This window comes from Sphaeramia orbicularis, chromosome 11 (genome assembly GCF_902148855.1).
Source record: "Sphaeramia orbicularis chromosome 11, fSphaOr1.1, whole genome shotgun sequence".
NCBI classification, from domain to species: Eukaryota; Metazoa; Chordata; class Actinopteri; order Kurtiformes; family Apogonidae; genus Sphaeramia; species Sphaeramia orbicularis.
Window position 1 is genome coordinate 31,016,745 of NC_043967.1, and position 25,580 is coordinate 31,042,324.

General features: G+C 35.2%; 1 protein-coding gene across 1 annotated transcript in view; it reads right to left on the minus strand.

Annotated features, from left to right (window-relative positions):
* col22a1 (collagen, type XXII, alpha 1) overlaps window positions 1-24,254 on the minus strand; it is a 134,546-nt gene extending 110,292 nt beyond the window's left edge. Inside the window, exons 1-3 of the mRNA XM_030147327.1 lie at window positions 23,938-24,254; window positions 14,033-14,181; window positions 11,992-12,558 (exon numbers count right to left, since the gene is read on the minus strand). Coding sequence (XP_030003187.1) covers window positions 11,992-12,558; window positions 14,033-14,123 — 658 coding nt within the window. The 5' untranslated portion in view covers window positions 14,124-14,181; window positions 23,938-24,254. The remainder of the gene's footprint in view (window positions 1-11,991; window positions 12,559-14,032; window positions 14,182-23,937) is intronic.
* Between the last annotated feature and the right edge of the window lie 1,326 nt (window positions 24,255-25,580).

Genomic DNA, 25,580 nt, shown 5'->3' on the forward strand with positions numbered 1-25,580 from the left:
AGATTATTCCTCTTTCTATATGCCTGGTACTACAGGAGGTAAATACATAGACAGACTGTACTTGTTGCTCTCTGCTCTATTCCTGTTGTTTTCAATTTGCATATCAAGAAAATACTTCTATTTTCTTGATTGATTGATTGATTGATTGATTGATAGAGTTCTCCTTTCTACATGTTCGAAATAAATTACAAACAAACCAAAAAAAAAAAAAAAATGTGTGTTTTTTTTTTTTTTAATGAGCAGAGTAAGAGTCCTATTGGAGACTACCATCCATTATTTAACCATGTGCAAAGTGCGATAAGAACCCCAGTCTCACACTCTGCTGTTGTGATTGTATTGCACTAATTAACATATTGGCACCAAAATATATATAAATGAATACCCAGAGTCTATCACCACAAATATTCACAAAAGAACCAAACATTAAGCTACATATGTGACAATAAAACCTATTAATGTTTGTGTTTCTATGTATTGTATGACTGTATAGACAATTACAGATGTTACCATTGGTGAGGCAGTGTGTGTACTTCAGCAGTTCATCAGTGTGATCATAAATTTAACTTATAATTAGTAAAAGCAGCAGGGTCCGATCAAGCCAAAGGGAACATCAACATGAAAAAGTACATTTGCACACATCATTTATTTAGTGGGCTCATTTTTTAGCTAAAGATCTTTATTTTATGGAACTGTTATCCTTTTCAAAATACCACTTATAGAAAAAAGTTTCAATTGATTTTATCCTTGTACTTTATGCACCATAGCCATAGCTTGAATTTGACGCTAAAAATTATATCTAAAAATGTATTCAATTTGTTGATTATAGAGATCACAGGTGTCAAACATGTGGCCCGGGGGCCAAATCCGGCCCTCCAAAGGGTCCAGTCCGGCCCTTGGGATAAATTTGTGAAATACAAAAATTACACTAAAATATTAACAATCCTTTTAGTTCAGGTTCCACATTCAGAACAAGTCAATCTCCAGTGGGTCAGACCAGTCAAATACTATCATAATAACATATAAATACTCACAACTCCAAATGTTTCTCCTTGTAAATGTAAATATTTTCATGTATTTTCACTAAAACTAAGTATAATTTCGCAAAAAATGTGAATAACCTTAACAAATATGAACAACCTGAAATGTCTTAAGAGAAATAAGTGTAATTTTACCAATATTCTGCTTGTTACTAAATGTTTTGTGTATTTGTAGATCCACTGTGATCTGTACGTTATAATGTACATGTGTAAATTATAAACTGAGGCAGAATATTGTCAAAATTACACTGATTTTTTCAGTTTTTTCATGTTACTCCCATCTTTTGAAAGGATAGTTTGTAGATGTAAACCTTTTCATAATGTAAATTTAGTTTTTTCACTCTGAAACATAGCGAAAAGTTTGGAGTTGACATTATTTATATATTATTATGTTACCATTTTACTGGTTCGGCCCACTTCAGATCAAATTTAGCTGAATGTGGCCCCTGAACTAAAATGAGTTTGACACCCCTGATATAGATGATTAAGTTTCAAGTATTATATTTTTATTATTTTGTGAATATTATTGATATTTATGCGTTTGAACATTTGTGAGTTACTTAAAAGGTTCTGTCCACATGTTACCACAAAAATACCAGTTTTTAATTTTCAAGTTACTTATAATTCAGATTCAGAAACGTTCAGAAAGTAATGATCTTTTGAAACATTTTAAGCGATGGATATAATGGTAAAGAGTCATCCACATGTTACTATGGCAACCTGTCCATGTGTTATCACATTCTCATATCAACAAAAAAGAGACTTTTCAATATTTTACTCCAAAATTTATTTTCAGGATAATTGAAAATAATATCTAAAAGGTTTTGTCCTACTTGATATAAGTTTCTGTTGAGAACTGCATGTTTTGAATGTTTACGTAAAGCTTAAAAAATTGATGTCCGTTTCAAGTCCACTGTGTTACTGAGCAGTAATTTGACATTTTTCACCTAAAAATGTAATCTCCCCAAATTTTGTTATCATTAGTGTTAAAGTGCTTATAAATACCTACTCAAATATGTATAATACATGCATATAAGTTACTCTGATTGCATGACAGAGACTGTTGAACATGAAATGTGTCCACGTGTTAAACTATATTGGACCTAGCAGAGTTTAATCCAAATCTTCCCAGTTTTAATATTGGGTCAATTTCCTTTAAGTTATAGATTTGCACATATTTGCATTTATGTAGACTGGCGACTAAACTGAAGCTAGACTGATTATTAAGTAAATAATGAGCAATGAATATTGGTTAAACACTAATAATTGTAATCTGTGTATATATCTTTACATTGATAGTTGTTCACATGTGTGTTTTCAATCTCATATTGGAAGAAGATGAGGATTCCTTCAAAGTAGAGACAGTTGGGTGGATATAATCATTATTGGTTTAACCCTGTAAAGCCTGAACCATTGAATTATTCACAGGAAATTCCAGTTCTTTGAAACTGGAGCCTTTATTGATCCTCCTGAACAACCAAACTTTTTTTTTTTTTTTTAAATATCAATTTTCATGTATGAGTTTCCATTTTGTATCATATTTGATACATCAGGTCTCAATACTCAAATATTATTTTTGAACAAACAAAAACATAATATAACACAAACATATCTAACAAATTGGTAATTCCTTTTCTAAATTGTCAGAGTTTTGCCTCCTTCCTCATTAATGACAGTCTTGTAGTGTTACTGGACAGGCTGTTCTGCCTCACCTCCTTCATTTGGTTTGTCTTAACATATGCTTGTATTGTGAAAGGCTTTAGTCTGGGTCTTCAACTTCCCTCCTCCCTCCTCTGATCCTCTGATGTGGAGCAAGCTCATTGGAAGATGCCAGCCCCCACCTGAGCCCCGCCCACCAACTAATTCTATTTAAACGCCTCCAGCTGACTGTAGCCTGGTTCAGTTCACCTCGGAAGCCTTTGTGTGTGTTCTACTTGTGTCTCATTATGAATTCCGACTGCTCGAGTTTATTAAGACTAGTTCTTTCCTTTGTCTGTAGTAGATCATTTGTGTTGTTCCAGCTCCTGTGTGTTTCAAAAACTGCTGCGAGTTTTTGTTAAATAGTTTTTTGTTTGTAGATTCTGCCCACTGGTATCCAGTGTGAGCATGGAGTTTTGTTTTACCCCTTTGGCTTTAGGTTAGGTTATTTGTACATATTTGTACATTTTGTAATGTTAAAAAGATGCCTTTGACAGAAGAAGTAGCTGTTTTATTTTGTGTTAGGTTTTCCTTCTGTGTAGATTAGACTTGTTTAGCCACTAGATACTGCCCCCTCTTTGTTGTTTTTCATTTGCTTAGGTAGAAGTGGTTCTCTTTTTGTTACTGAATATTTCTTTTGGGTTCACTAATCCCTCTAAGGATGGCTATGTTTTGATTTAACTTGGCAGAATCTGTTTGGCTCTCTTTGTGTTCAATGCTTGACTTAAGAAGTAAGAATTACACTTAACATCTGCTACCTCCCAGTTTCATTTGTTACCTCCTTTACTTGCTCTAACCCCTCGCAGAGCTGGGTTGTAACGTGAATGAATTCCTCCCCCCTGGTGGATTATCAATGTATTGCATGTATCTAATTGTATACATCAGGTTTTTCAAGAAAAAAAATATCACAGTGATCATATAGAGAGCTTCAAAACTCATGTATCAAATATGATACGTTTGGCATTATAGGGTTAATGGTCTTATAGCTTCATTAACATTTACCTCTATACAGTAGAGTGTTTCCATGTGCAATAGTCTAATCGATTCCTCCATACTTGAACATAAACATGAAGTCACTCCTGTGCTACATGGAAAGATCAATTTTCATATTGTGGTTCAAGTAACGACAGCAAATCAGGCTCCTGTCATCAGCCTGTAATCAATCTGTTCAGAGGATCATCTCATTAAAACTAAAATTAGTCCCCCATTTGTCCGTGTCCTGGCTGTCAGCCGTAAATATTATCTGCGGCTAAAAAAAAAAAAAAAAAAAAAAAAAATCACATTGAGACACTCAGGTTCCCGACGAGATCAAGTATCTGCCAAACATCTACTATCAAACCCTGCAATTTTCTTAAATCACCGCTATAAAAATCATGGAGTCACAGAAGCTTTTAACCTTTACAGTGTTCATTGTGAAAGCAGCTGGAGTTGACATGGCTTCTTTTTTTTTTCTTAATTTATGCAAAGTCCAGAGCCTGCAGCCTCATGTGAAAGCAGCTAATTAATCTGTCTGCATCCATGTGCTTTTTGCAAATCCCACGAGCAGTTTAACCACCTTTCAACTGCTTATTAGCTAATTTTAACCATATCTTTATGTGTCTGTCTGAAATGTATTATATGACACATAAGCTTGTATTGGATGCAAAATATGTTACCTACAACATCATATATTATAATACATGCACGTTTATAACAAACCTTGTATATGTTGTATATACTAATACACACCATTTCTTTGTGCATGAGACATATATAGGGGAGCACAGGGTTGGTTGTCACAATTTTTTCTCATCTGTGAGTATCTCCTGATCAACACATCTTAGAATAGTTATTCCTACATTGCGGTAAAGCTTAAAGTCTTGGGTTGTAATAGGCATCCTTTTGATTCTTTTAAGTTATTTCATCAGTGATTTATTAAACATTAAAGACACTCTGACACACACACACACACTATGGGGTTGGTTGTCCCATATTATTTCAATGGGAAAATTGTAAATAAATAAATAAATAAATAAATAAAATAAGAAAACCGGAGAAAACGCCTATGTAAAGAAATGCTTTTATGTCAAATATTTGATTTCGGATTTTACATACCTAATATGTGAAACCAATGTTCACTTTTAAAGTCTTTGAAAACGTTTGTAAAGCAATAAATTACATAAAATTTTAAAATCGGATTTTATATTTTTTGTGTGTTTTTTAGCCTTTTGTGTTAATATAGTAGGTTAAAGTGAAAAAATAATAGGCAGATGAGATAGAAGAAGTTGTGCTGGAAAAAAAAACCCAAACATGGGTATACTAAACATTTTTTTTATAGTATATAAAAGCAAAATCAAAAGTACTCAAAAACGGCTGAAATAGGCTCAGACCCCTAAGGGTTAAACAGAAAGGTACATAAACAGGACACATGAAACATCATATCCTTGAGGTTTTCACTGAAACACCTGAGATATCACAATAGTATAGTGGGGTGAGCTGGAGTGGGCTGGGGTGCACAAGACTGAGCAGCTGGGGTGGGACGGTCTGTGGCAGTAGCTGGTGCAAATTCTGTCTCCAGAAAAATGCTCCATATCCATTTAGAGACTGTCATATGTGACAACCAACCCCCCTCAAAATGTGACAACCAACCCCAAATGGAACTTTTGGCAGGCAATAAAGCTAGCAACCATCCAGCAAGTAGACCAAGTAGACTCATTTTCTTTCAGGGGCCAAATTCGATCTGCAGTGGGCTGGAACAATAAAATAATAACAGAATAATCCATAAATAATGACAACTGCAAATTTTTGTCTTTGTTTTAGTGCAAAAAAAAAAAATCCCCATTAAATTATGAAATTACTTACTTTTATAACTATCCAAATATAAAAAAGATGTCAATAACCAAAAAAACCCCTGAAATTTCCTAAGAAAAATAAATGCAATTTTAACAATATTCTGCCTCAACTTATTATTTCAACATGTGCATTATGGATCAGATCTACAAAGACACTAAACACTTAGTAACAGGCAGGAAATAGTTCAAATTGTGCTTAGTTTTCTTTAGACATTTCAGGTTGTTCAGATTTGTTCAGGTTATTCACATTTTATTGTTATAGGATAGTTTGTAAATGTAAATATTTTCATAATTTAATGTTATTTTTGGCACTAAAACAAAGACAAGTATTTGAAGTTGTCATTATTTATAGGCATAATGTAATTTTTTTTTTTTTTTTTTTCACATCAAACCAAGAAGAAAATCTGGAGTCATTCTTTTTTCTAGGTTATTCTGCTGTTATTATTTGACTGTAGATCATATTGGTCTGTATGTGGAACCTGAACTAAAATGAGTTCCACAGTCAAGGCTGTGGAATTTTTGCACTTTGCAAATTCATCCCAGGGGCCGGATTGGAACCGCATTTGGCCCCCGGGATGCATGTTTGAGACCCCTGAACTAGACGGTTAGCAAATGACAACTAAAACTATAGCTTTCCCGTCATACTTTTTGATGGTAACAACGTCTTTGTTAGAAACTTATTGAGTAAAAGCCCAGAAGAAAAACAGTGAAGTACTTAATATTTACAAATTGACATGAAAAAAAGTCATATCCTCTCACCTCAAGTTTACGAATCACACTCCAGCAAGGACTATATACATTTACTCTTTTCCCAATTCTGATCATTTCACTTCCAATATTTTGTGACTGCGCCCCCTGTTGGCTGAGATATGATGAAAGTAACAACCAACCCCGTTCTCCCCTACAAAATACCTCATACATAAAATATAAAAATTGTAGAAATTCCCTGTTTGTTTTTTAAACTTTATAGTCTATGGAAATTCTATATAGGTGTATATTTTAGCATATATGGGTCAGCTGTTAAAGGTATATTTTTTTCCTTCTGTCTTAAACTCTTTTTAGTGAGATAATGGAAGATCTCAGACTGGTTACTTAGCTTATATTGTTTATAAAACCAGCAACTCTACCAACAATTACCATCCTGTGAATGAATGGAAGTGCGTCATTCTTTTTTTAAAGGTTTAGCATGCTACATAGCTGAGCTACTCCCTACAGTTGCGGCCCTGAGGCTATAATTTAAGGATCCAGCTGTGAGTTAAAATGGAAGCTATGTGAAAGAAACTAAAAAAAACCTGCCTTTGGAAATGAATATCTCAGACAGGTTCACATGCATCAACACAAGCACTAGCATTAGAAAACTAACAGCTGTCATTTTACAGTATTGATTCTTGCTTCAGTCTTTGTTACCTGTCATGTATTAAAGGTTCAATGTGTAGGATTTGCAGTTTGTGTTGGAGTCATTTGTTGATGTTAGCTAACTCCATTTCAAAGCTGTCTATGCGATAAACCATGAAGAAATACTCTGAAAATGTTTAAGATCACTTTTATCATTCTTATACTCCCCTATAATGGGAATAAAGTTAGTTAATGCCAGAGAATGACTGGCTCCAGGCACATTCCATAAAGGAATTCAACCACATCAAGTATAGTTTTTGTTTAAAAAAAAAAAAGTCTTAAGAAGATATATTTTTATCCCGCCCCACGAATGGGGAGGCAAGGGGTATTATTTGTCAACACTTTAACAGCAAAACTATTGACTGAATTCATACCAAATTGGGTTTATAGATTGCCAGTGACCTAGAATAGAAGTGACTACATTTTGGGAAAAATAGGTCAACATTAAAATTTTATATGAATTTTTAAAATCTTTTTTTTTTTTTTTCCCTCATTCACTTATAATGGGCAAAATTTCAAATCGCTATAAAAACATCCATTTTTACTCAATTTACTTAAAATGTTGCAGAGATATAGAGATTAATTTTAGACATCATTCTGCAAAAATATCTAAGTGATTTTTTGTTTTTGAAATTTTTTGTTAAATTTTTCAATCTTTTTCTTTTCCCATTTAGTTATAATGGGCAAAATTTCAAAGATCACCAAAATTTAATTATTTCTTCTGTGTGCCAGTATCAACATTTCCTGAAAATTTCTTGAAAATCCATCCATAACTTTTTGAGTTATCTTGCTAACTAACCAACCAACCAACCAACAAACAAACAAACCCTGGCAAAAACATAACGTCGTTGGCGGAGGTAAATATTGAATATGGATGAAAGAGTGGATCGATGCCAAAATAAGCTACAATACGTGTGAGGGGCGGGGTTTGTTGTACCTGGCACCACTTGTTTCTATATAAAAATGCGACCTTCTTAAAAAGGATAACCATATTTTTGTTACTTGTAATAAGCAGAACTTGCACAACTAGTTTTCAAGCCCATTAAGGTCTTTCAGTGGCTAGACTTGAGACCTAGCCAAGAAAAATGATTTTTTTCCTTTTTTTTTTTTTTTGGGGGGGGGGGGGGGGGGGTCATTTAGCTTAATATAAAATAACTATATTTGGCTTCTTTCTAGTAGGACTATTTAGGCACAGATTCCAACACATTTCACACACACATGCACAAATGTTACACACTGACCCCTTTAAAAGAGTGAAGGTGGAAGTTCCTGTCATTAGGGGTCATCTAAGGTTAAGTGCGTGATGTTCTGATCTTGGAAAGACCACACATGGTCTAATGACTCGGTGCTGGATGGAATAAGTAGCATCCCTTTTTTAGACCTATAGATTAAAAGGTGAAAACATTTAACATGGACACTGGGACGGCTGCAGTGGACCCACTTGTAACATTAGAGCTGTAATTTTCTGGGTGAAAATAACTTGCGTTGCTCAGTGAGCCAGTTGTACTGACCACTGATATACTTAGAGACTCACTTGTGGTGATTTTAGAGATTACGCAAAGAAAACACTGGAACTTTCTTCTAGTGTACGTTTTGGCCAAAGCATTTTGTTCTAACCTTGCTTTACAACACAACAAACAGCCTACATTTCTGAGCCTTTTGGGTGGCAGATTTAAAGACTAAGGAGTCAAGGAGCAAGGTTGAAGGTCAGCAGTGTTTAAGTGGAACACCATGCAGCCTTTGACGCTTCCTTTCTGAGGAGGAAACTCTACTTTTGCTTTGTCAAATTTGACCAGATTACAGAGAGTTAGAGTTTGCTCATCTCAATGCTGAACCATGCAATCATGTCATTTCCTCTTTTGTATTTACTGTTTGCGGTAAAGACTTAAGGCATCTTTTTCTTTCCTGTCTGGCTAATTTTAGGTAGGAATTTCAAGCGTTGGAGTGCAAAGCATCCATCGTCCCTGTTTAAACAGTCACACACAGATAGTTTTCAACTTCACCGCTGCACCTACTGTTAAAACTAAAGCTTCTACTTTGTTTAATTTCAGTGAAATCATTGGGCTAAATAAAGTCGTGTCACATTAATTTTGGAGAAAGAGTTCCACTGCTGAAAGATTTTCTCAGCACACAAGCGGAAAAACCATTGAGTCTGAATAAGACAGGCTTTCCAGTGCTAAACACCTCTGCACCAAAGCAGCAGTCAAAAAGGCAGCTTCACCACAGAAATGTCTTGGTTAGACAACTGTCATTTACAAGCCAATTTTTGCAACAGCCCCCTCACACGCTTCATATTCCATCAAAGGGAGGCCACGAAAGCACAGTGTGCAAGAGCAGCGGCACTTTGTGGTTGGGGTGGGGTTTGGTGGTCAGGGTCTTTCCTCGGTGTGTGGTTAAAGGTTAAAATAAGAGTCTTTATTTGATTAAGTGCACGTTCAGGGTGAGGCACTTCAAAAGGAAGACATGTGGCATGAAACGTTAGTGCAACCCAATCGCCGGGAAAAGATGTTGCCGTTGAACATTTCTACAAACCACAGATACATGTAATGGCAACGTTCATGAACCAGAAATACATTTAATTTCTAAGTTTCTAGCATATCCACATTTTCGGGTTTTACCTGCTCCTCAATAGGAAGGAGGTTGTTAGTGTGGATGGCACATGTGCAAAATCCAGAGCTGTAGCACCAGAGACTGGAAATAAAGTAGAAACTGTGCATAATATTTTGACCCAATTGCATTTATGTTGTTAAAAGTACTTCACTGCACTTTTCTACAAAGGCAGCATCTCTTTAACCATCACAAAATTAAAGCCCTCTCATATTTGAGTGGATATAAACCATTCATTGCTTGATATGGATATGATTGTATAAACAAACATGTTGTAGATGTGGTAGTTTTTATGCTGTTGTGTATTTGTGCATGCTGTACCGCATTTGTCCAGCAGTCACCGCCAAAGGGTTCTGGGTATGGCAACGTGATTTAAAGCCGCGTTTCTACTACGTGGAACCAGCTCGACTCAGTATTCCTGGAGACTGTTTCCATTACAAGATACTACTGACTTTACAGTACCGGGACGTCATAGCGCTACTTCTGTGTCGTCTGTTCAGAGCGTTGCTGATAAACTCACTCGTTGCGTGTTGTCTCATCTGAATTTTTACATCGGCCACCAAAGACTGAATCTCCTCGACCGACCATGGTGTAGTTTTGGGCTGTTATCATGTGAATTAATGTACTGCTATATTTACTGTCCACTTCCGCATCTGTTTTTAGTAAAACGGCGGGTCACAGAGACAACTCTCTGACCAATCAGTGGTCTGCAGTGTTTACACATCATGTTTTAGTATCTGGTCCCCAGTCCTGGAACCTTGGCGGAGTTGATACCAAAAAAGTAGTACCAGGTACCAGATTCCAGGTCCTTTTTGGAATGGAAACGCAAAAAGGCCGAGCTGAGTCGAGTCGATACTACGCAGTGGAAACGGGGCATAAGACTATTGTATTCCAAAATTACTAATATGTGTTATGTGGCACATATAAAACAATGTGACCCCATTTTGTGTTTTTTTAAAGTCTATATTTTATTTTATTACTTTCATTTATTTAATGTTTACATTTTACTGTGAAGTGGAATGCTTAACCTTGTCCGGTAATGATGCTGTTAATTGTTATGGCACTGACAGTGTGGATAACAGTAGGAGCTATGAGGTAGGAACTATTCTTCTACCCCAGTTTCCTCCGGGGTACTAAAGCGAAGCACTGCCCCTCGTCCTCGGATGCATTCTGGAAAGAAGAACAGCGAGTGACGTTTCCTCATTGCCCCGTTTGTTTTATTCCATTCAGGTCAGTAAAAGTGTTTACATCTGGAATAATCCACGTCCTTAGAGTGGGATTTAATAATGTGTTGTTTTCTGTTGTGTTTTATTCGTTTCTATCATATTTAACCACTTAATGTGAGTGCAAGGAGTGAAAGTGTAGAATTAGCGCGTGGTAGCCGCCATTTTGTGTGCCTAGCATAGCCGAAAATGTTGAGTGGAACGTGTGTGAAAGGGCTCCCGTATACAGAATGTATGTCGGTTTTGTTGTGTATGTGCATTTTGTGAGTTGTATAGTTGAGAGACATGCACCTTGTCTGAGGTTTATGGTTAAAGACACACATTTTATATGGGTTGTGACCAAAGTATTTTGTTCCTGTTAGTTAGTTAATGTAGCACAAGCATTTAATTTCTACATTCCAGTAACCTGTGATTGATACAGAAGGTTTAAGTAATTCATTGTTGTTCGGTAATTAAAGAGTAATTTAAATTAAAGGGACAGTGCACCTTAAAATAGCACATTAATATTACACTTGACATAGTGGTGCTCCAAATAGTGTTATACTGTTAATATATGCTGTAGTGTTAAAGGTTATTGTTTGAATATATGTCAACTAAATGCAGAAAATGATAAGGGTAAAAAGTGTATTTGGTAAATAAGATGAAGTTGTGATAAGATGTCATGTTGTTGAAAGTTACTTGACCAAAGAGAACAGTTGGGATGAAAACAAAAGAAATGTTTTATGACTATGATTTTTGATTATTCTGTGATGAGTAAATCCACAGATGTAGATGCATTCTGGAAAGGAGAACAGCAAGTCACGTTTCCTCATTGCTCCGTTTGTTTTGTTTCATTCAGATCCAGTCCACATCAGGACCAAGCAGCAATTGTTACTGTGGCCCTCAGCCCTCTGGGACCCATAACAATTAGTGTTTGGGGAAAAGTAGGTCAAAGTTCAAATTTTTTATGAATTTTTTTCAATCTTATCCTATAATGGGAAACATTTTAAATGTCTATAAAAACATCAATTTTGTTTCAATTTACTTTAAATTTGGCACATATATAGAGGCAGTTGATATGGTGACATCAGCACACACATAGACATAATGACATCAGCTGGAGTGATGCCAAAATAAGCTACAATATGTGCGGTGGGGTGGGGTTTGTTGTGTTTCTGCTTGGTTTGTGTTGTGTTGTCTGAAGCATGAAGGTTGACTTACTCTCACACAGCCTCCTCCTCAGTCTGCCTCTGATCTTGTCGATAGCGTTAAAGTCCGTCACATGGAAGACATGGGCGTTCTTTGGCTCAGCTGCGATTTCCTCCAGCTCCACCTTAAGCGCCTCTCCGATTCCCACAGCAAACATCCTGATACCGGCTCGGGCAGCTGCCTTGGAGGGCTCCAGAACATAATCCTGGCTCCGGCCATCTGTGAGCAGGATGGCCACCTTCTGAAAGCCTCTGGCTGCAGGCCTCGCTCCGTTGCGCTCTGTGAAGATGTTGTTGGTGGTGTAGCTGATAGCATCCCCTGTCATTGTATTCCCCCCCAGGTAGCGTATGTTACGGGCAGCTCTCTTCACGTCTTCCAGGGTTCGGTGTCTCCCCAGGTTGAACTCGGTGGTGGGCCGGTCACTGTAGCGAACCACGGCCACTCTGGTCTTATCGGGCGCCACATCGAAAGACTCCACTAGGTTGGCTACCCACTGCCTGATCTTCTCAAAGTTCTCCTTTCCCACACTGGATGAGGTATCCAGGATAAACGCCAAGTCATAGTGAACATTTTTACATCCTAAAGAAGATACAGAGAGGCATTGTTTAATTGCATGTTAGTCTTTTGATTTAGTTGAGTTGGCAATAAGTGCACATAATTCATGATAGTTAGCTTCTTTAACATTAAAATACAACACACTTATTACAGTTCCAGATCGTAACATATAATTTTGCGTAGACTTCTACTTTGAAATGCTTGTGAGACATGTTATGCATTATGGGACTGTAAAGTTAACTGGCAAAACATGGACTGAAGTGCACATGTCTTAAGTTTCTGTCTTGTCTTAGAACTTTCAGAGCAACTGCTACAAGTTCTTGTTAAGATGACAAGTGACTTAAGTGACTTAGATTAATTTTATGTGCATAGTGTGATTCCTGGCTTGTAAGTTTGACTAGCTTTTTAACCACATTGATACTACTTATATACAACACATAGTGACGACAGTACAGTGTACAGTTCAGATATATAATTTGTAATATTTCTACTTAAAAATGTTTAAAAAGTGACGCTATAATCAAATTGGGAAGAAGGAATAATGGTGATATTATGTTTATGATGTATTATATTCAAAAATGAGTCACTGCCGACTTTATAAGACAAGTCTTTAGTGGCTTATTTTAACTCTAGCAAGTTTTGTGGGCAGATTTGAACTCCCACAAAGAGAGTGGCAAACCTATATTTAGTCAACCAAGAATCATCCAGATACACATGAACAGCAAATCACTGATCCCACTGCTTTGCCAAAAACACCTCATTTGCTTTATCATAAATTAACACACATCAACATATCATCTGCTATACCTACATGATCTTATATTGCTAATGGTAACAAAATATGAGTTTCGTGTATGTTTAAGTATTTTCTTGATAACATCCTGATAATGATCATCAGCGCAATCTAATTACTTTACATTAAAGATAACTGCCAACACTTGGTTAGGGAGTTGGGTTCCAATCTAACACCATGGATGTATCAAGAGAAATACTACATCTCTGATTGGTGGTTGGTGGTATATTAGATCAATAAGAGTGACTCTGAAGTCTATTATAATTAGTTATTTGCTACAGTGTGATTGGTTGATACTACACTGAAATATATACTAATACTTCTAGAGCACTGGAGCATTATAAAGATGCATTAGTATATTCAATGCCACCAGACTCAGCAGTAAGTTTTATGTCACAGAACATGGGAGTTTCAAGCCCGTTGAAGCCTTGATTGTGATTTTTGCCTTAAATTTCTAGTTTGGATGTGAAATGATGAAAATGAAATGCAGAACTAGACCAGCAACTCCTGTGTTTAATGGTCTAAAACAGATTTTTCACACGTCTGCAGTGGTTTTCTAACAAATACAAGGTGTTGACATCAAGGTAAAGAGGTGAACATACACAAAATATAGTAGATTTTTGGCAGTTTTGGCACCAGCACAACTACTTTCCCATTCATATTTCTTTATGCTAATCTGTTGTTGTTCATGCTTAATGGTCTTACCTGCCCTCTGAGCGTCCACTCTCTCATTGGAAAGAGTCAAGGCCAGGATGACCAAGACCAGGCTGATCCTAAATCCCAGTCGTAATTCCATCTCAGCCTCGGTTTGGGTCTGTTTTGTTTAGCTTATTACCACCATCAAGCTGTCCAGCCTGTGGAAAGGTCAGTGGAAACATCAACAATTCACCATGTACCAAGCAGACAGTACAGTCACTTACAGCAGAACCATGAGGCAAGTTGTAATTTAACACTTTTCATCAAGCTGCTTCTTTCCGAAACTGAAATATGAACTGAATTTGTGATACTTTTTCTCTGACAGGAAAACTAAAGTGGATGAAGAACTCCCTGTACTGTGGGAAGATTGTTGCTAAAACAGACTTGTACATTGGTTTTGGAGGGAGTCCACATCTCTACACTTATAAAAGACTGTTGGAAGGGTTATTTAAAATTGCATCAGACATTACACTGGAAAAAAATCTAAATCTTACAAAGTATATTTTTCTCATTTCTAGTCAAAATATCTCATCACACTTAAAATAAGACATAATCACCTAAAGAGTAACTTTTCAGTGAGATATAAGAACTTATTTTTAGACAATAGATCTTGAAAATCTTATTTCAAGAAATCTTACCAAGGTCATTTTCACTTGTTCCATTGGCAGATTTTTTTGTATGTATATGTGTATGTATCTTTATTTAGGCGGGACAGTGCACATTAATGAATACATTTATACTTTCCATTTCAGTATAAACATGTTAATGAGTTAGCGTCAGTGCTAATTTTTGTCCACAGTCCCCACTTAATAAATAAATAACTGTGATCCGTGCAATACAAAGCAAATACAGTGGAATAAGTGCAGTACAGAGCAAGGCTGTAATACATTACAAAACAGTACAGGTCAAGACACCACAATATAGTACAAAACGACATTTGTGCGTACATGTCAACGACTAAAATAAACATTACTACTTAAAAGAAAATACAGTACAAAACAACTTATGTGCCTACGTGTCAAAGATTAAAATAAACGTTCAGCTGTCCCTTTAAAGTGCTAGTGTTCACATGTTTGGTTGTTTCTTAGCCATACTTTAATCTGGCTTTTTAAAGCAGCATACGTGGGGCTCTAGCTGCTATCCACTGGGATGGCGTTCCAGCTGGTGCAACCTTTATATGACCTATATATTTCTCTAAAATTACACAGTGGTGATGGGACTGTTTTTTTGGGTTTTTTTTTTTGCTGAATTCAAGTTTTATTTGCTTAATTCAAGCTAAAAAAAAAATCTGCCAATGGAACAAGTGAAAATTGTCTTGGTAATATTTCTAGAAATAAGATTTTCAAGATCTATTGTCCAACTTTACTTGTAAAGCATTTTGAAACAACAACAGTGGACCAAAGTGTTGCACAGAAGAATAAATAAAACCAAAATAAAAGAGTAAAATACAAGAATAGATTAAAAAACATAGATCTGTACAAAAGAAGTGCTATCCAGCCAAATAAATAAAACTTAAATAAAATAATAAAATACAAGAATAGATTAAAAGACATAACTGTACAAAACAAACAAAACAGTGCTGTACAGGAAAAAAAATAAAGCCTAAACAAAAAATAAAATGCAAGAATAGATTAAAAAACATAAAAAGCTGTCCAAACAACAACAACAAAAATAAGAACAATAAACCAATACCGAATAAATAAAGCAAAAAATCTTGTGTTAAGCAAAAAACAAAAAAAATCTACCAATGGAAAAAGTGAAAATTACCTTGGTAAGATTTCTAGAAATAAGATTTTCAAGATCTGTTGTCTAAAAATAAGTTCTTATATCTCACTGAAAAGATAGTCTTTAGATGATTATGTCTTATTTTAAGTGTGATGAGATATTTTGACTAGAAATGAGAAAAATACACTTGGTAAGATTTTGATTTTTTTGCAGTGTATTCATTGTGTAAAAAAATTTTTCTGAAGAAATCCCATTCCCTCTGTAGTTCAGTGTCTCTTCGTTCACTTTTTGGAGTTCCTTTCTTCTACAGATGCTTCTGGGAACTCTTGTCTGTATACTCAGGATGTGATAATTGAAACCTTGGACTGAAATACACATCTCTGTACAGAAGCAGCTGAATACTCCAAAACAGGACTCGCCAAAGATTGTTGCAATTTACTGCCAAACTATTTTTCACCATCTCCACCCATGAGACAGTGGAAAAAAAAAAAAAAAAAAATGCAAGCTGTGGACTATGTGCTGATGCTGCACCACATGAATTCTCCATAGTGATTTCCTGCACAGGTAGTGGAGCTTCCACCAGTATGTTGCTCTGTTTGATTCATTTACAAACCTGGGTGGCACTGACAGAAACCTGACTTATAAACACAAAACTATTCTTGTTCCTTTTGTACACTGGTGGTTGTGATGCCTGCCATTAGGCCTGATGTGTGGCCGACTGTAGCCATAACACGGGCTCATCCTGACCGGGTGGCGTTGCGGGGGGTCACCGAGGGAGGTAGAGGAAAGTCTGAGTTATACACAACTTGGAAAGTAATAATGTGAGTCAGTTTAGTTCCTTGTAAATGCATTTTTTCTTCCAAAGGTAAATGAGTCAAAGCCTACAGCGAGCTTAAAAATACTCCCAATGGGATTTTAACTGAAAATGTCAATAACAGATATGATGTTATAATGTGGTCCAGTACTTTAACTGCACTGTATGAATACTGTCACAGACTGTAATGATCTGTCATCTCCTTTGGGGATCTGCTATATCTGTTTATATCTTGATAAAAACACATGGTGGTTCAGTTATATGGAAGGCATTATCTGCCACTATAAAGCAAGAAAAAAAAAGATCCTTGGAGCCAAAATAATGGTTTTAGTATCTCAAATAATGACTTGGTATGTTAAAATAATAGTGTTGTAACTCAAAACAGCATTGTAGAAACTCCAAATAAATATATAATACTCAGAATAATGATTTAGTATGCTGACATAATGGTTTAGAATCTCAAAATTAATCACATATTACCTCAAAATAATAGTAAATATTGATGTAACATCTCAAAATAATGATGTAGTAGTTCAAAATAATCACAGCATCTGAAAATATTATAGTATCTTGAAATAATAATGTAGTATCTCCAAATAATGAGTATCTTAAAATAATGCAGTTTAATCTCAAAATAATGATGTAGTATCTCAAAATACCAACATAATATCTAAAAAATAATGATATAGCATCACAAAATAACCACACAGCATGTCAAAACAACAGTATACTATGTCAAATCGATAATGTAGTGTCTCGAAATGACATAGTATCTCAAAATAATCACATCTCAAAACAGTATTATAGTATCTTAAGATAATAATGTAGTTGCTCAAAATAGAAAATGGAGTATCTTAAAATAATGAGGTTTAAGCTCAAAATAATGATGTAGTATCACACAATAATAATGTATTATCTTAAAATAATCACACAGTCTCCAAAAACTATGGTACTGTTTCAAAATAATCATGTAAAACAGGCATGTCCAAAGTCCGGCCCGGGGGCCAATCGTGGCCCACGGTCAGATTTTATACGGCCCACAGCTTCGGTGTTAGAATGTATTATTTATGGCCCGCTTGGACTGTTGAACTGAGTACATGAATCATAAAAGGTTCAAAATGCAGTTTCTCCTTTCACCTCATGGTGGCAGCACCACTATAACTCTATCAGGCTCTGTGACCATGCCATGAACCCTTTTCGTTAATTTCTAACCATGGCGCCTGTAAATAAAAAAAACGGAAGTTGACAGTGAGGGCCGCCGCTTCCAGGAGAGATGGGAATTACAATTTTTTTTCACTGAAAATCAAGGCGATTATGTTTGCCTAATTTGTCAAGAGACTGTTGCCTTGTTTAAGGAATTCAATGTAAAGAGACACTAGCAGACAAAACATGCTAACGGATACGACAAGCTAGCAGGGAGTGAGCGCTCCGAAAAAGTGAAGCAAATTCAAGCTGCTTTAAACTCACAACAGTGACTCTTCATGTGAACCTGGGAGTTCAATGAATTCGCCACCAAGGCAGGCTACCGAGTTGCCAGGTTAGTTGCCTATAACTGCTGGTGTTATGTACTTGGAGATGTGACACAAAATATTACTTTCTGAATGATTTTGTGAAAGACAAGAGTAAGAGTCATATGTTTTCATCTTAAATGTTAACAGACTTTGCATTACTGAGTAATATATGAGTAATGATTACTCATATAAGTCATGTTTAAAATGAATGTGGGGTTACGATTTTTATTAACTTGGAAGTTTAAGATACTCCATATAGTTCTATGTTATCTGACTCCAGATGTGAAAGGAAGGCAGAATTGTTTTTTTGTTTTTTTAAATTTGTTCACACCTGAGTGGCTTAGATTTGGTTACATTGCCATTTAAAAAAATGATATTGTGACAATGAAAATAAAATTGTTGTAGAACAGCGAATTTATATGTAATTTTTACTGTTTAAAAAATGTCTGAAGGGACCACTGGCCCCTGGCAATCTCCACATTATCAGATCTGGCCCTCTTTAAAAAAAGTTTGGACACCCCTGATGTAAAATCACAAAATAATGGCTTTATATCTCACAAAATGTCTTAGTTCTCAAAATTATGGCATTAAATCTCAAAGTCTTGACCTAGAATCTCAAAATACAGACTTAATTCTCAAAACAATGACCAATATATTTATATACTTCAGTGTCTTCAATAACTTTTCAATGATAATGTAAAGATACACTGGAAATACCCAAAGGTTAAAACATGAACTAATCATATTTCATGTCAAATAAACTCATTCTGGTGCTTGTATTAGTTTGCATATTCAATCAGTCAAATGTATCAGTAAAAACAGTAGAATAGCGTTAGGGAACATTGGTATATTATTAAGAAGTGTCATAAACCAAACAAATGATTCGCCTAATGATGCAAACTGTGAATGTGTTTAAATATGATGCATCCTTCACTTATACTGTGCATCAGTATACAGTTGCAGAATTTAAAAAAAAAAAATCAAAAACAATAGTTATGCAATCAAGTACTAACTCCTGTGTGTATCATGTGACTAAAACAGACAGAAAGGAAAACATGGAATGCCTAAAAGCACTGTTTTTGTCAGTACAATGCCATAGATATTGATGTAAGAACTGAAGCGATTTTGGTTATTACTAAGAAAAACATGGGAAATGGATAGATATCAGCTCTGAAATTAAACCACTATGAGCTATTTTTGTTGTTTTTGTTATATTTGTCCAAACAAATGTACCTTTAGTTGTACCAGGCATTAAAATGAACAAGAAAATTGAAGAAAACAAGGGTGGTCTAATAATTTTTTCCTCGACTGTATGTACTGTAGTGTGAAATGACTGTGTAGGTTTATGTGTTTTTATCTGTTATTATGTCTGTAAAGACCAAACAACACTCTATTATATATGGTATAATCATGTGGAGTCCAGATTACTTGTATCACTTCATTTTGAGTAGATTTTAAAGGCAGTACAGCTTTAGTTGCAATGTTGCTGCAATAGTGTTGCTACCTTTACTTAAGTAATAAATCTAGACCTACTATTGTCCCAGGAAATGTTGTGGAGGGACGCTGTCTTAAAACAGGAGTCATTTCACTGTGGTTTGGCCTATATTTTGTAGTGTAGCCTGTGAAATAGAGAGTGTATTATTTACTGTGGAGAAGGAAAAGTGCTTTGGCCTCCAGGTACTAGTTTCCTTATCTGATTCCCCCGTTGGGTTATTTCTGCTGCTGGGTTTCACTGGTGCTATTAATGAACAGAGCAGGCACACTAGATGAATGACTGTAATTGCTCCAATTAGTGCACATTAAAATTCAGAGAAATTCAGCCCAGCAATACTTCACTTTAAAGAGAGAAAAATCAGAACTACCCATAGAAAGAGGCTCAACAACATTTGCATTCATGCTCCTAATCCTCATTACCAAACTTTTCACCAGTGTAACATATTCTAATTTGTCTAATTGAATACACAGTATGGGTCTCTATTGCTGTGCTGAATTAATTTGTGGTTTTATGAGCAGAAACGGCATCTGAAAGTAAAAACAAAATATTTTTAACCCAGAAAGAGCCACTGGCAGCCAAAATCATTACTGATTTAAAATGTTTAATAACTGTTGATCCATTAATCCTATCAATACATGTAAATAATTGGTGTAAAATACAGTTTGTCATCTTTTAATGGTCATCAGATACGTTCAAAGGCTTTGTAGTGAAAGTGGAAACACCGTCATCTTCTACAACATTGATTCACCAGTAAAAACCACTGAGTTTAATCAATGACAGTGGATGGAGACACTTCGTTTATGTTCAGTTAATGATAGATTTGACTTAAAAAGTCACATTTTCTTAATTTTTCTCTTCTCATGATATTACAACCGTCAACTCTATCTATATGACCAGAACCTTTAATATTGGAAAATACCCGATTTTCACTGGAAAAATGCAAAATTTGGAGGATAGTATTAAAACAAATGGTGACAATGGATAGAGACACTGGGTTTATGTTCAGCTAATGATACATTTTGGTGAAAAAGTCACTTCTTCAGTTTTCTCTGTTTTTAATATAATAACCATCAACTTTAGTCTGAGCTTTAATGAACATCTACATGATCAGTGAATTAAATGTAAACAAAATACATGATTTATACTGATAAAATGCAAAATACAGAGAACAATATTGTAATAAATGCAGATTAATTACTTAAGAAAGGTTAAATGTAGAGAACATTTCATTTGGGAACTGACATGAAAGTAGGGCTGGGTCTTTATGGGTTAAAATAAACAAAATGATTTTGTTCCTCTGTTTTGGTTAGATTTAACTTGGTTTTAGCAGGAACATGTTTTATTTTATATTTTAAAGATAAAGTCACTTTTCCCTCATTTTTCTCTGTTTTGATATAATAACCTTTGAATTTACACTGAGCTTTTATCAACATCAACATGATCAGTGAGTCAAATACAGGAAAATACCTGATTATCACTTAAAAAACATCAAATTCAAAGGATAATATTCTAATCAATGGTAATAAATCATTTAGCACTGGGTCTTTATGGGTTAAACATCTGGACCTGAAGCCTGATTGCTTATAATCTGTGGTATTTGTGGAAAATGTAAAAAAAAATTCTGGAAATAATGACTTATTTTTTCTCAAAATAATGATAAAATCACTGAGTATATTTGGATTAAACACAAATAATTAGAAGATATGACTTTATACGTTAGTAAATTTGAACTATTTTGCATTTTAACCACATAACCAATAATTGGTGTGAAATACAGTTTGTCATCTTTTCATGGTCATCAAATATGACTTTTTTGGATGTTCAGAGGCTTTGTAGTGAATGCGGAAACACCGTCATCTTCTACAACATTCATTCACCAGTAAAACCCGTGGATTTGACAAGTGACAGTAGATGGAGACACTTGGTTTATGTTCAGTTAAAAAAGTCAGTTTTTCTTCTGTTTTCTCTGTGTTGATATAATAACCTTTGAATTTACACTGAGCTGTTACCAACATCAACATGATCAGTGAATCAAATATAGGAAAATACCTGATTATCACTTAAAAAACATCAAATTCAAAGGATAATATTCTAATAAATGGTAATAAATCACTTAGCACTGGGTCTTTATGGGTGAAACATCTGGACCTGAAGCCTGATTCCTTACAATCTGTGGTATTTGTGGAAAATGTCAAAACATTCCGGAAATAATGTTATTTTTTCTCAAAATAATGATAAAATCACTGAGTATATTTGGATTGAACACAAATAATTAGAAGATATGACTTTATATGTTAGTAAATTTGAACTATTTTACATTTTAATCAATCTGATAAAACTTTGCATCAGTATATACAGTTGTGTACTTTTACATGCAGATGCAGTGTTGTAAAACTAAAAACGAGCTGTGTTTTCCCCCCGTCAGCATCTGAACCTGAGGCCAGATTCCTTACAAACTGTTGGGTCTGTGTCACCTGGACTGTTTCCACTTCCTCTCTCAATGGTAGACCTGGGACTGTGATGTAGATGTCTAAAACAGAAGCACCACGTTTATCATTCCCAAAATGTGAAAAACAGAAAGAGGCTTTTTTTTCCTTCTTCTTCTTCTTTCCCTCATGTGCAACCCAAGAAGACCTGGAGAAAAAACAGGACGTCTGTTTTCTGATAGAGCATGTGGAAAACAAAGGCACTTTTTTCATAGGAATTAAAAAAAAAAAAATACTCAGGAAGAAATAAGAAACTAGGGATGGAAGATGAGGATGTGTTTAAGGTTTTAACATCATGCATCATCCTCAAGTTCAATGACCTTTCATTTACAGGTCAGAACTGGAACGTCTTTTTCATATTTTTACTTTTACTCCTTACACTTTAAGATAATAAATATGGGAATTTTTTACCTAAAAACATTACCAAAACAGCTGATGTTTGGAGTAAACATAACAGAAGATGTTTAACTCTTAAAGACTTATTTCTGTGATTTTTTTTTTTTTTTTAAATCTACATTTAACCTTTCCAAAGTGATTTATTTCCAGTTATTCTCTATTTGGCATTTTTCAGTGAAAATCAGATGCTTTCCAATATTTAATTCACTGATCATGTAGATGCTCATAAAGATCAGAGTAAATTCAAATGTTATTATATCAAAACAGAGAAAACTGTAGTAAAATATATTATTAAGTGAGCATAAAAAGAAATGTGTACAAGCTTTTTCATTCATTGAACATGGGTTTTATTGATGAGTCAATGTTGCAGAAGATGTTGGTGTTTCCATGTTCATTATGGCGCTCCTGAACGTCCATATCTGATGCTGTAGAAAAGCAGAGAAACTGCATTTTAACTGAATTATTTCACTGTATTGATAGGATTAGTGGCTTCGAAGTTATTCAGCATTTTAGATCAGCAGATGGTTTTGGTCGCTGATGGATGAGGGTTGAAGTGCATGTACCTGACTTCTCGTTTCAGGAGGTTAAAACACAAGATAATGTACATTTGCTCAAACATGTCTTAACCCATAAAGACCCAGTGCTACTTATGTCAGATCCCAAAGTAATATTTCTCTCTATTTAAGCTTTTTTAAGCAATTTATCACTGTTTATTTAAATATTAACCTCTGTAGATTGTGTTTTTTGAGTGAAAATTGTGTATTTTTCAGTATTTAATTCACTGATCATGTAGATGTTCATAAAAGCTCAGATTAAAGTTGAGGGTTATTATATCAAAAGCACAGAAAACTGCAGAAAAAGTGACTTTTTCAGTGAAGATATCAATAACTGAACCTAAAAGCATGTGTGTCCATCCATTGTCATTGATCCAACTCCATGGGTTTTACTGGTGAATGAATGTTGTAGAAGATGACAGTGTTTCCACCTTCACTAGGAAGCCTCTGAACGTCCAAGTGGGTCATATCTGATCAGAATCAGATTTTATTGCCACGTAATTTTTACATCACAAGGAATTTGTCTTGGTTCTGTTGGTGCAAACAGGTAAAAGAAGCAGATATCAAAAATAAGAATAAGAATATAGAAAAACAAGTGTTTGCCTTCAGAAGTGAATTATATACATATACACTAACATATGTGCTGGAAACTGGTATCCTTTAAGTGACGACCATTAAAAGATGACAAACTGCATTTTACACCACAATTATTTACATGTATTGATAGAATTAGTGGATCAACAGGTATTAAAGAGTTCAGATCAGTTGATGGTTTTGGTCACTGGTGGATATTCATGTGTCAGACTTCAATGAAATTCTCATTTCAGGAGGTTAAAACACAAGATAATAATGCACATTTGCTCAAACCTGTCTTAAATGACCCTTAAGTAGGTCAGCATTGACCTGGTGGATGTTAAGGGGTTTGGGTCTTACCTGTCCGGTCAGTTACTGGAGGTTTCTATCTCTACCTCCAGGTCTCACACCTTCAATCAGCACCTGAGCAGCATCATTACCAGATGGCAATAATCCAAAACACCCCCCTCCTTCAGGCTCCGGGAAATCAAGATGAGGTGGTTAGATATAATCCAGCGTGACAGTCCAGTGTACGGTGGTGCTACAAAGTGAGGTGAGCTTCAGCAACCTTGTGGATGTGTGGACGGAGTAGGAGGACCTTCACTGGGGAGAGTGTAGGGTTTCACTGGGAGACGAGGTGGCTTCTACTGTTCTCAACTAGGCTGTGCTCACATAAAAAAAAAAAAAGAAAAAAAAAAAAAAACCCTGAGAGGCGCAGCCAATTATAGACCCAACTTTCTGGATATTTTTGTCTCTCTTTTTTTTTTTTTTTTTTTCCCTCCCCTCGTCTTTACGGCTGCACCCATCTGAAGTGTTGTCCTCAAAGACAAGGCACAGCTTCTTGGCAACCGCCTCAACTGTCCGGCCTTTGCCACTGTCAGAGCCACAGCGGAGCCGCCCTGGGGCTGGTGGTGGGGCCCGGCCCACGGTGGCTTCAAGCAGCCGCACACTTATGGAGAAAGGCTGTGTTTAAGTTTGGGAAATGATTACAGAACACTTGTGCTCGCAGGTCTGTGTTAAATGTCTGTTCTTGCTCTGAGTTACAGTAATAACTCTGGGATCTACTTTACTCCCGTTGTGATGTTTTGACAAGTTTACAATCATGTCAGCCCATATATCTTACATATTTTATAATTAAACTCTGGAATATTTATATTTTTTCATTTGTTTCTATCCTTTTCAGTCAGTTTGTTTTATAATCTGAGTGGTTTCTGTTGTTCTTATTCATACCGCAATGCAAAAACAATCAACATTTAAAAAATAAATCTTGCTTTGCCTTAACATGATCCAGCTAAAACCAAGTTAAATCTAACCAAAACAAAGCAGAGGAACAAAATCATTTTGCTTATTTTAACCCATAAAGACTCAGCGCTACTTTTGTGTCAGTTCCCAAATGAAATTTTCTCTACATTTAACCTTTCTTAAGTAATTAATCTTCATTTATTATATTATTATCCTCCGTATTTTGCATTTTCTCTTTTTAAATCATCTTTTTTTCAGTATTTAATTCACTGATCATGCAGATGTTCATTAAAACTCAGATTAAAGTTGATGGTTATTCTATAAAAAACAGAGAAAATTGAAGAATAAGTGACTTTTTCAGCAAAGTGTCTGTTCTTGCTCTGAGTTACAGTAATAACTCTGGGATCTACTTTACTCCCGTTGTGATGTTTTGACAAGTTTACAATCATGTCAGCCCATATATCTTACATATTTTATTATTAACATCTGGGATATTTATATTTTTTCATTTGTTTCTATTTTTTTCAGTCAGTTTGTTTTATAATCTGGGTGGTTTCTGTTGTTATTTATACCACAATGCAAAAAAAAAAAAAAAAAAATCAACATTTAAAAAATAAATCTTGCTTTGCCTTAACATGTTCCAGCTAAAACTAAGTTAAATCTAACCAAAACAAAGCAGAGGAACAAAATCATTTTGCTTATTTTAACCCATAAAGACTCAGTGCTACTTTTGTGTTAGTTCCCAAATGAAATTTTCCCTA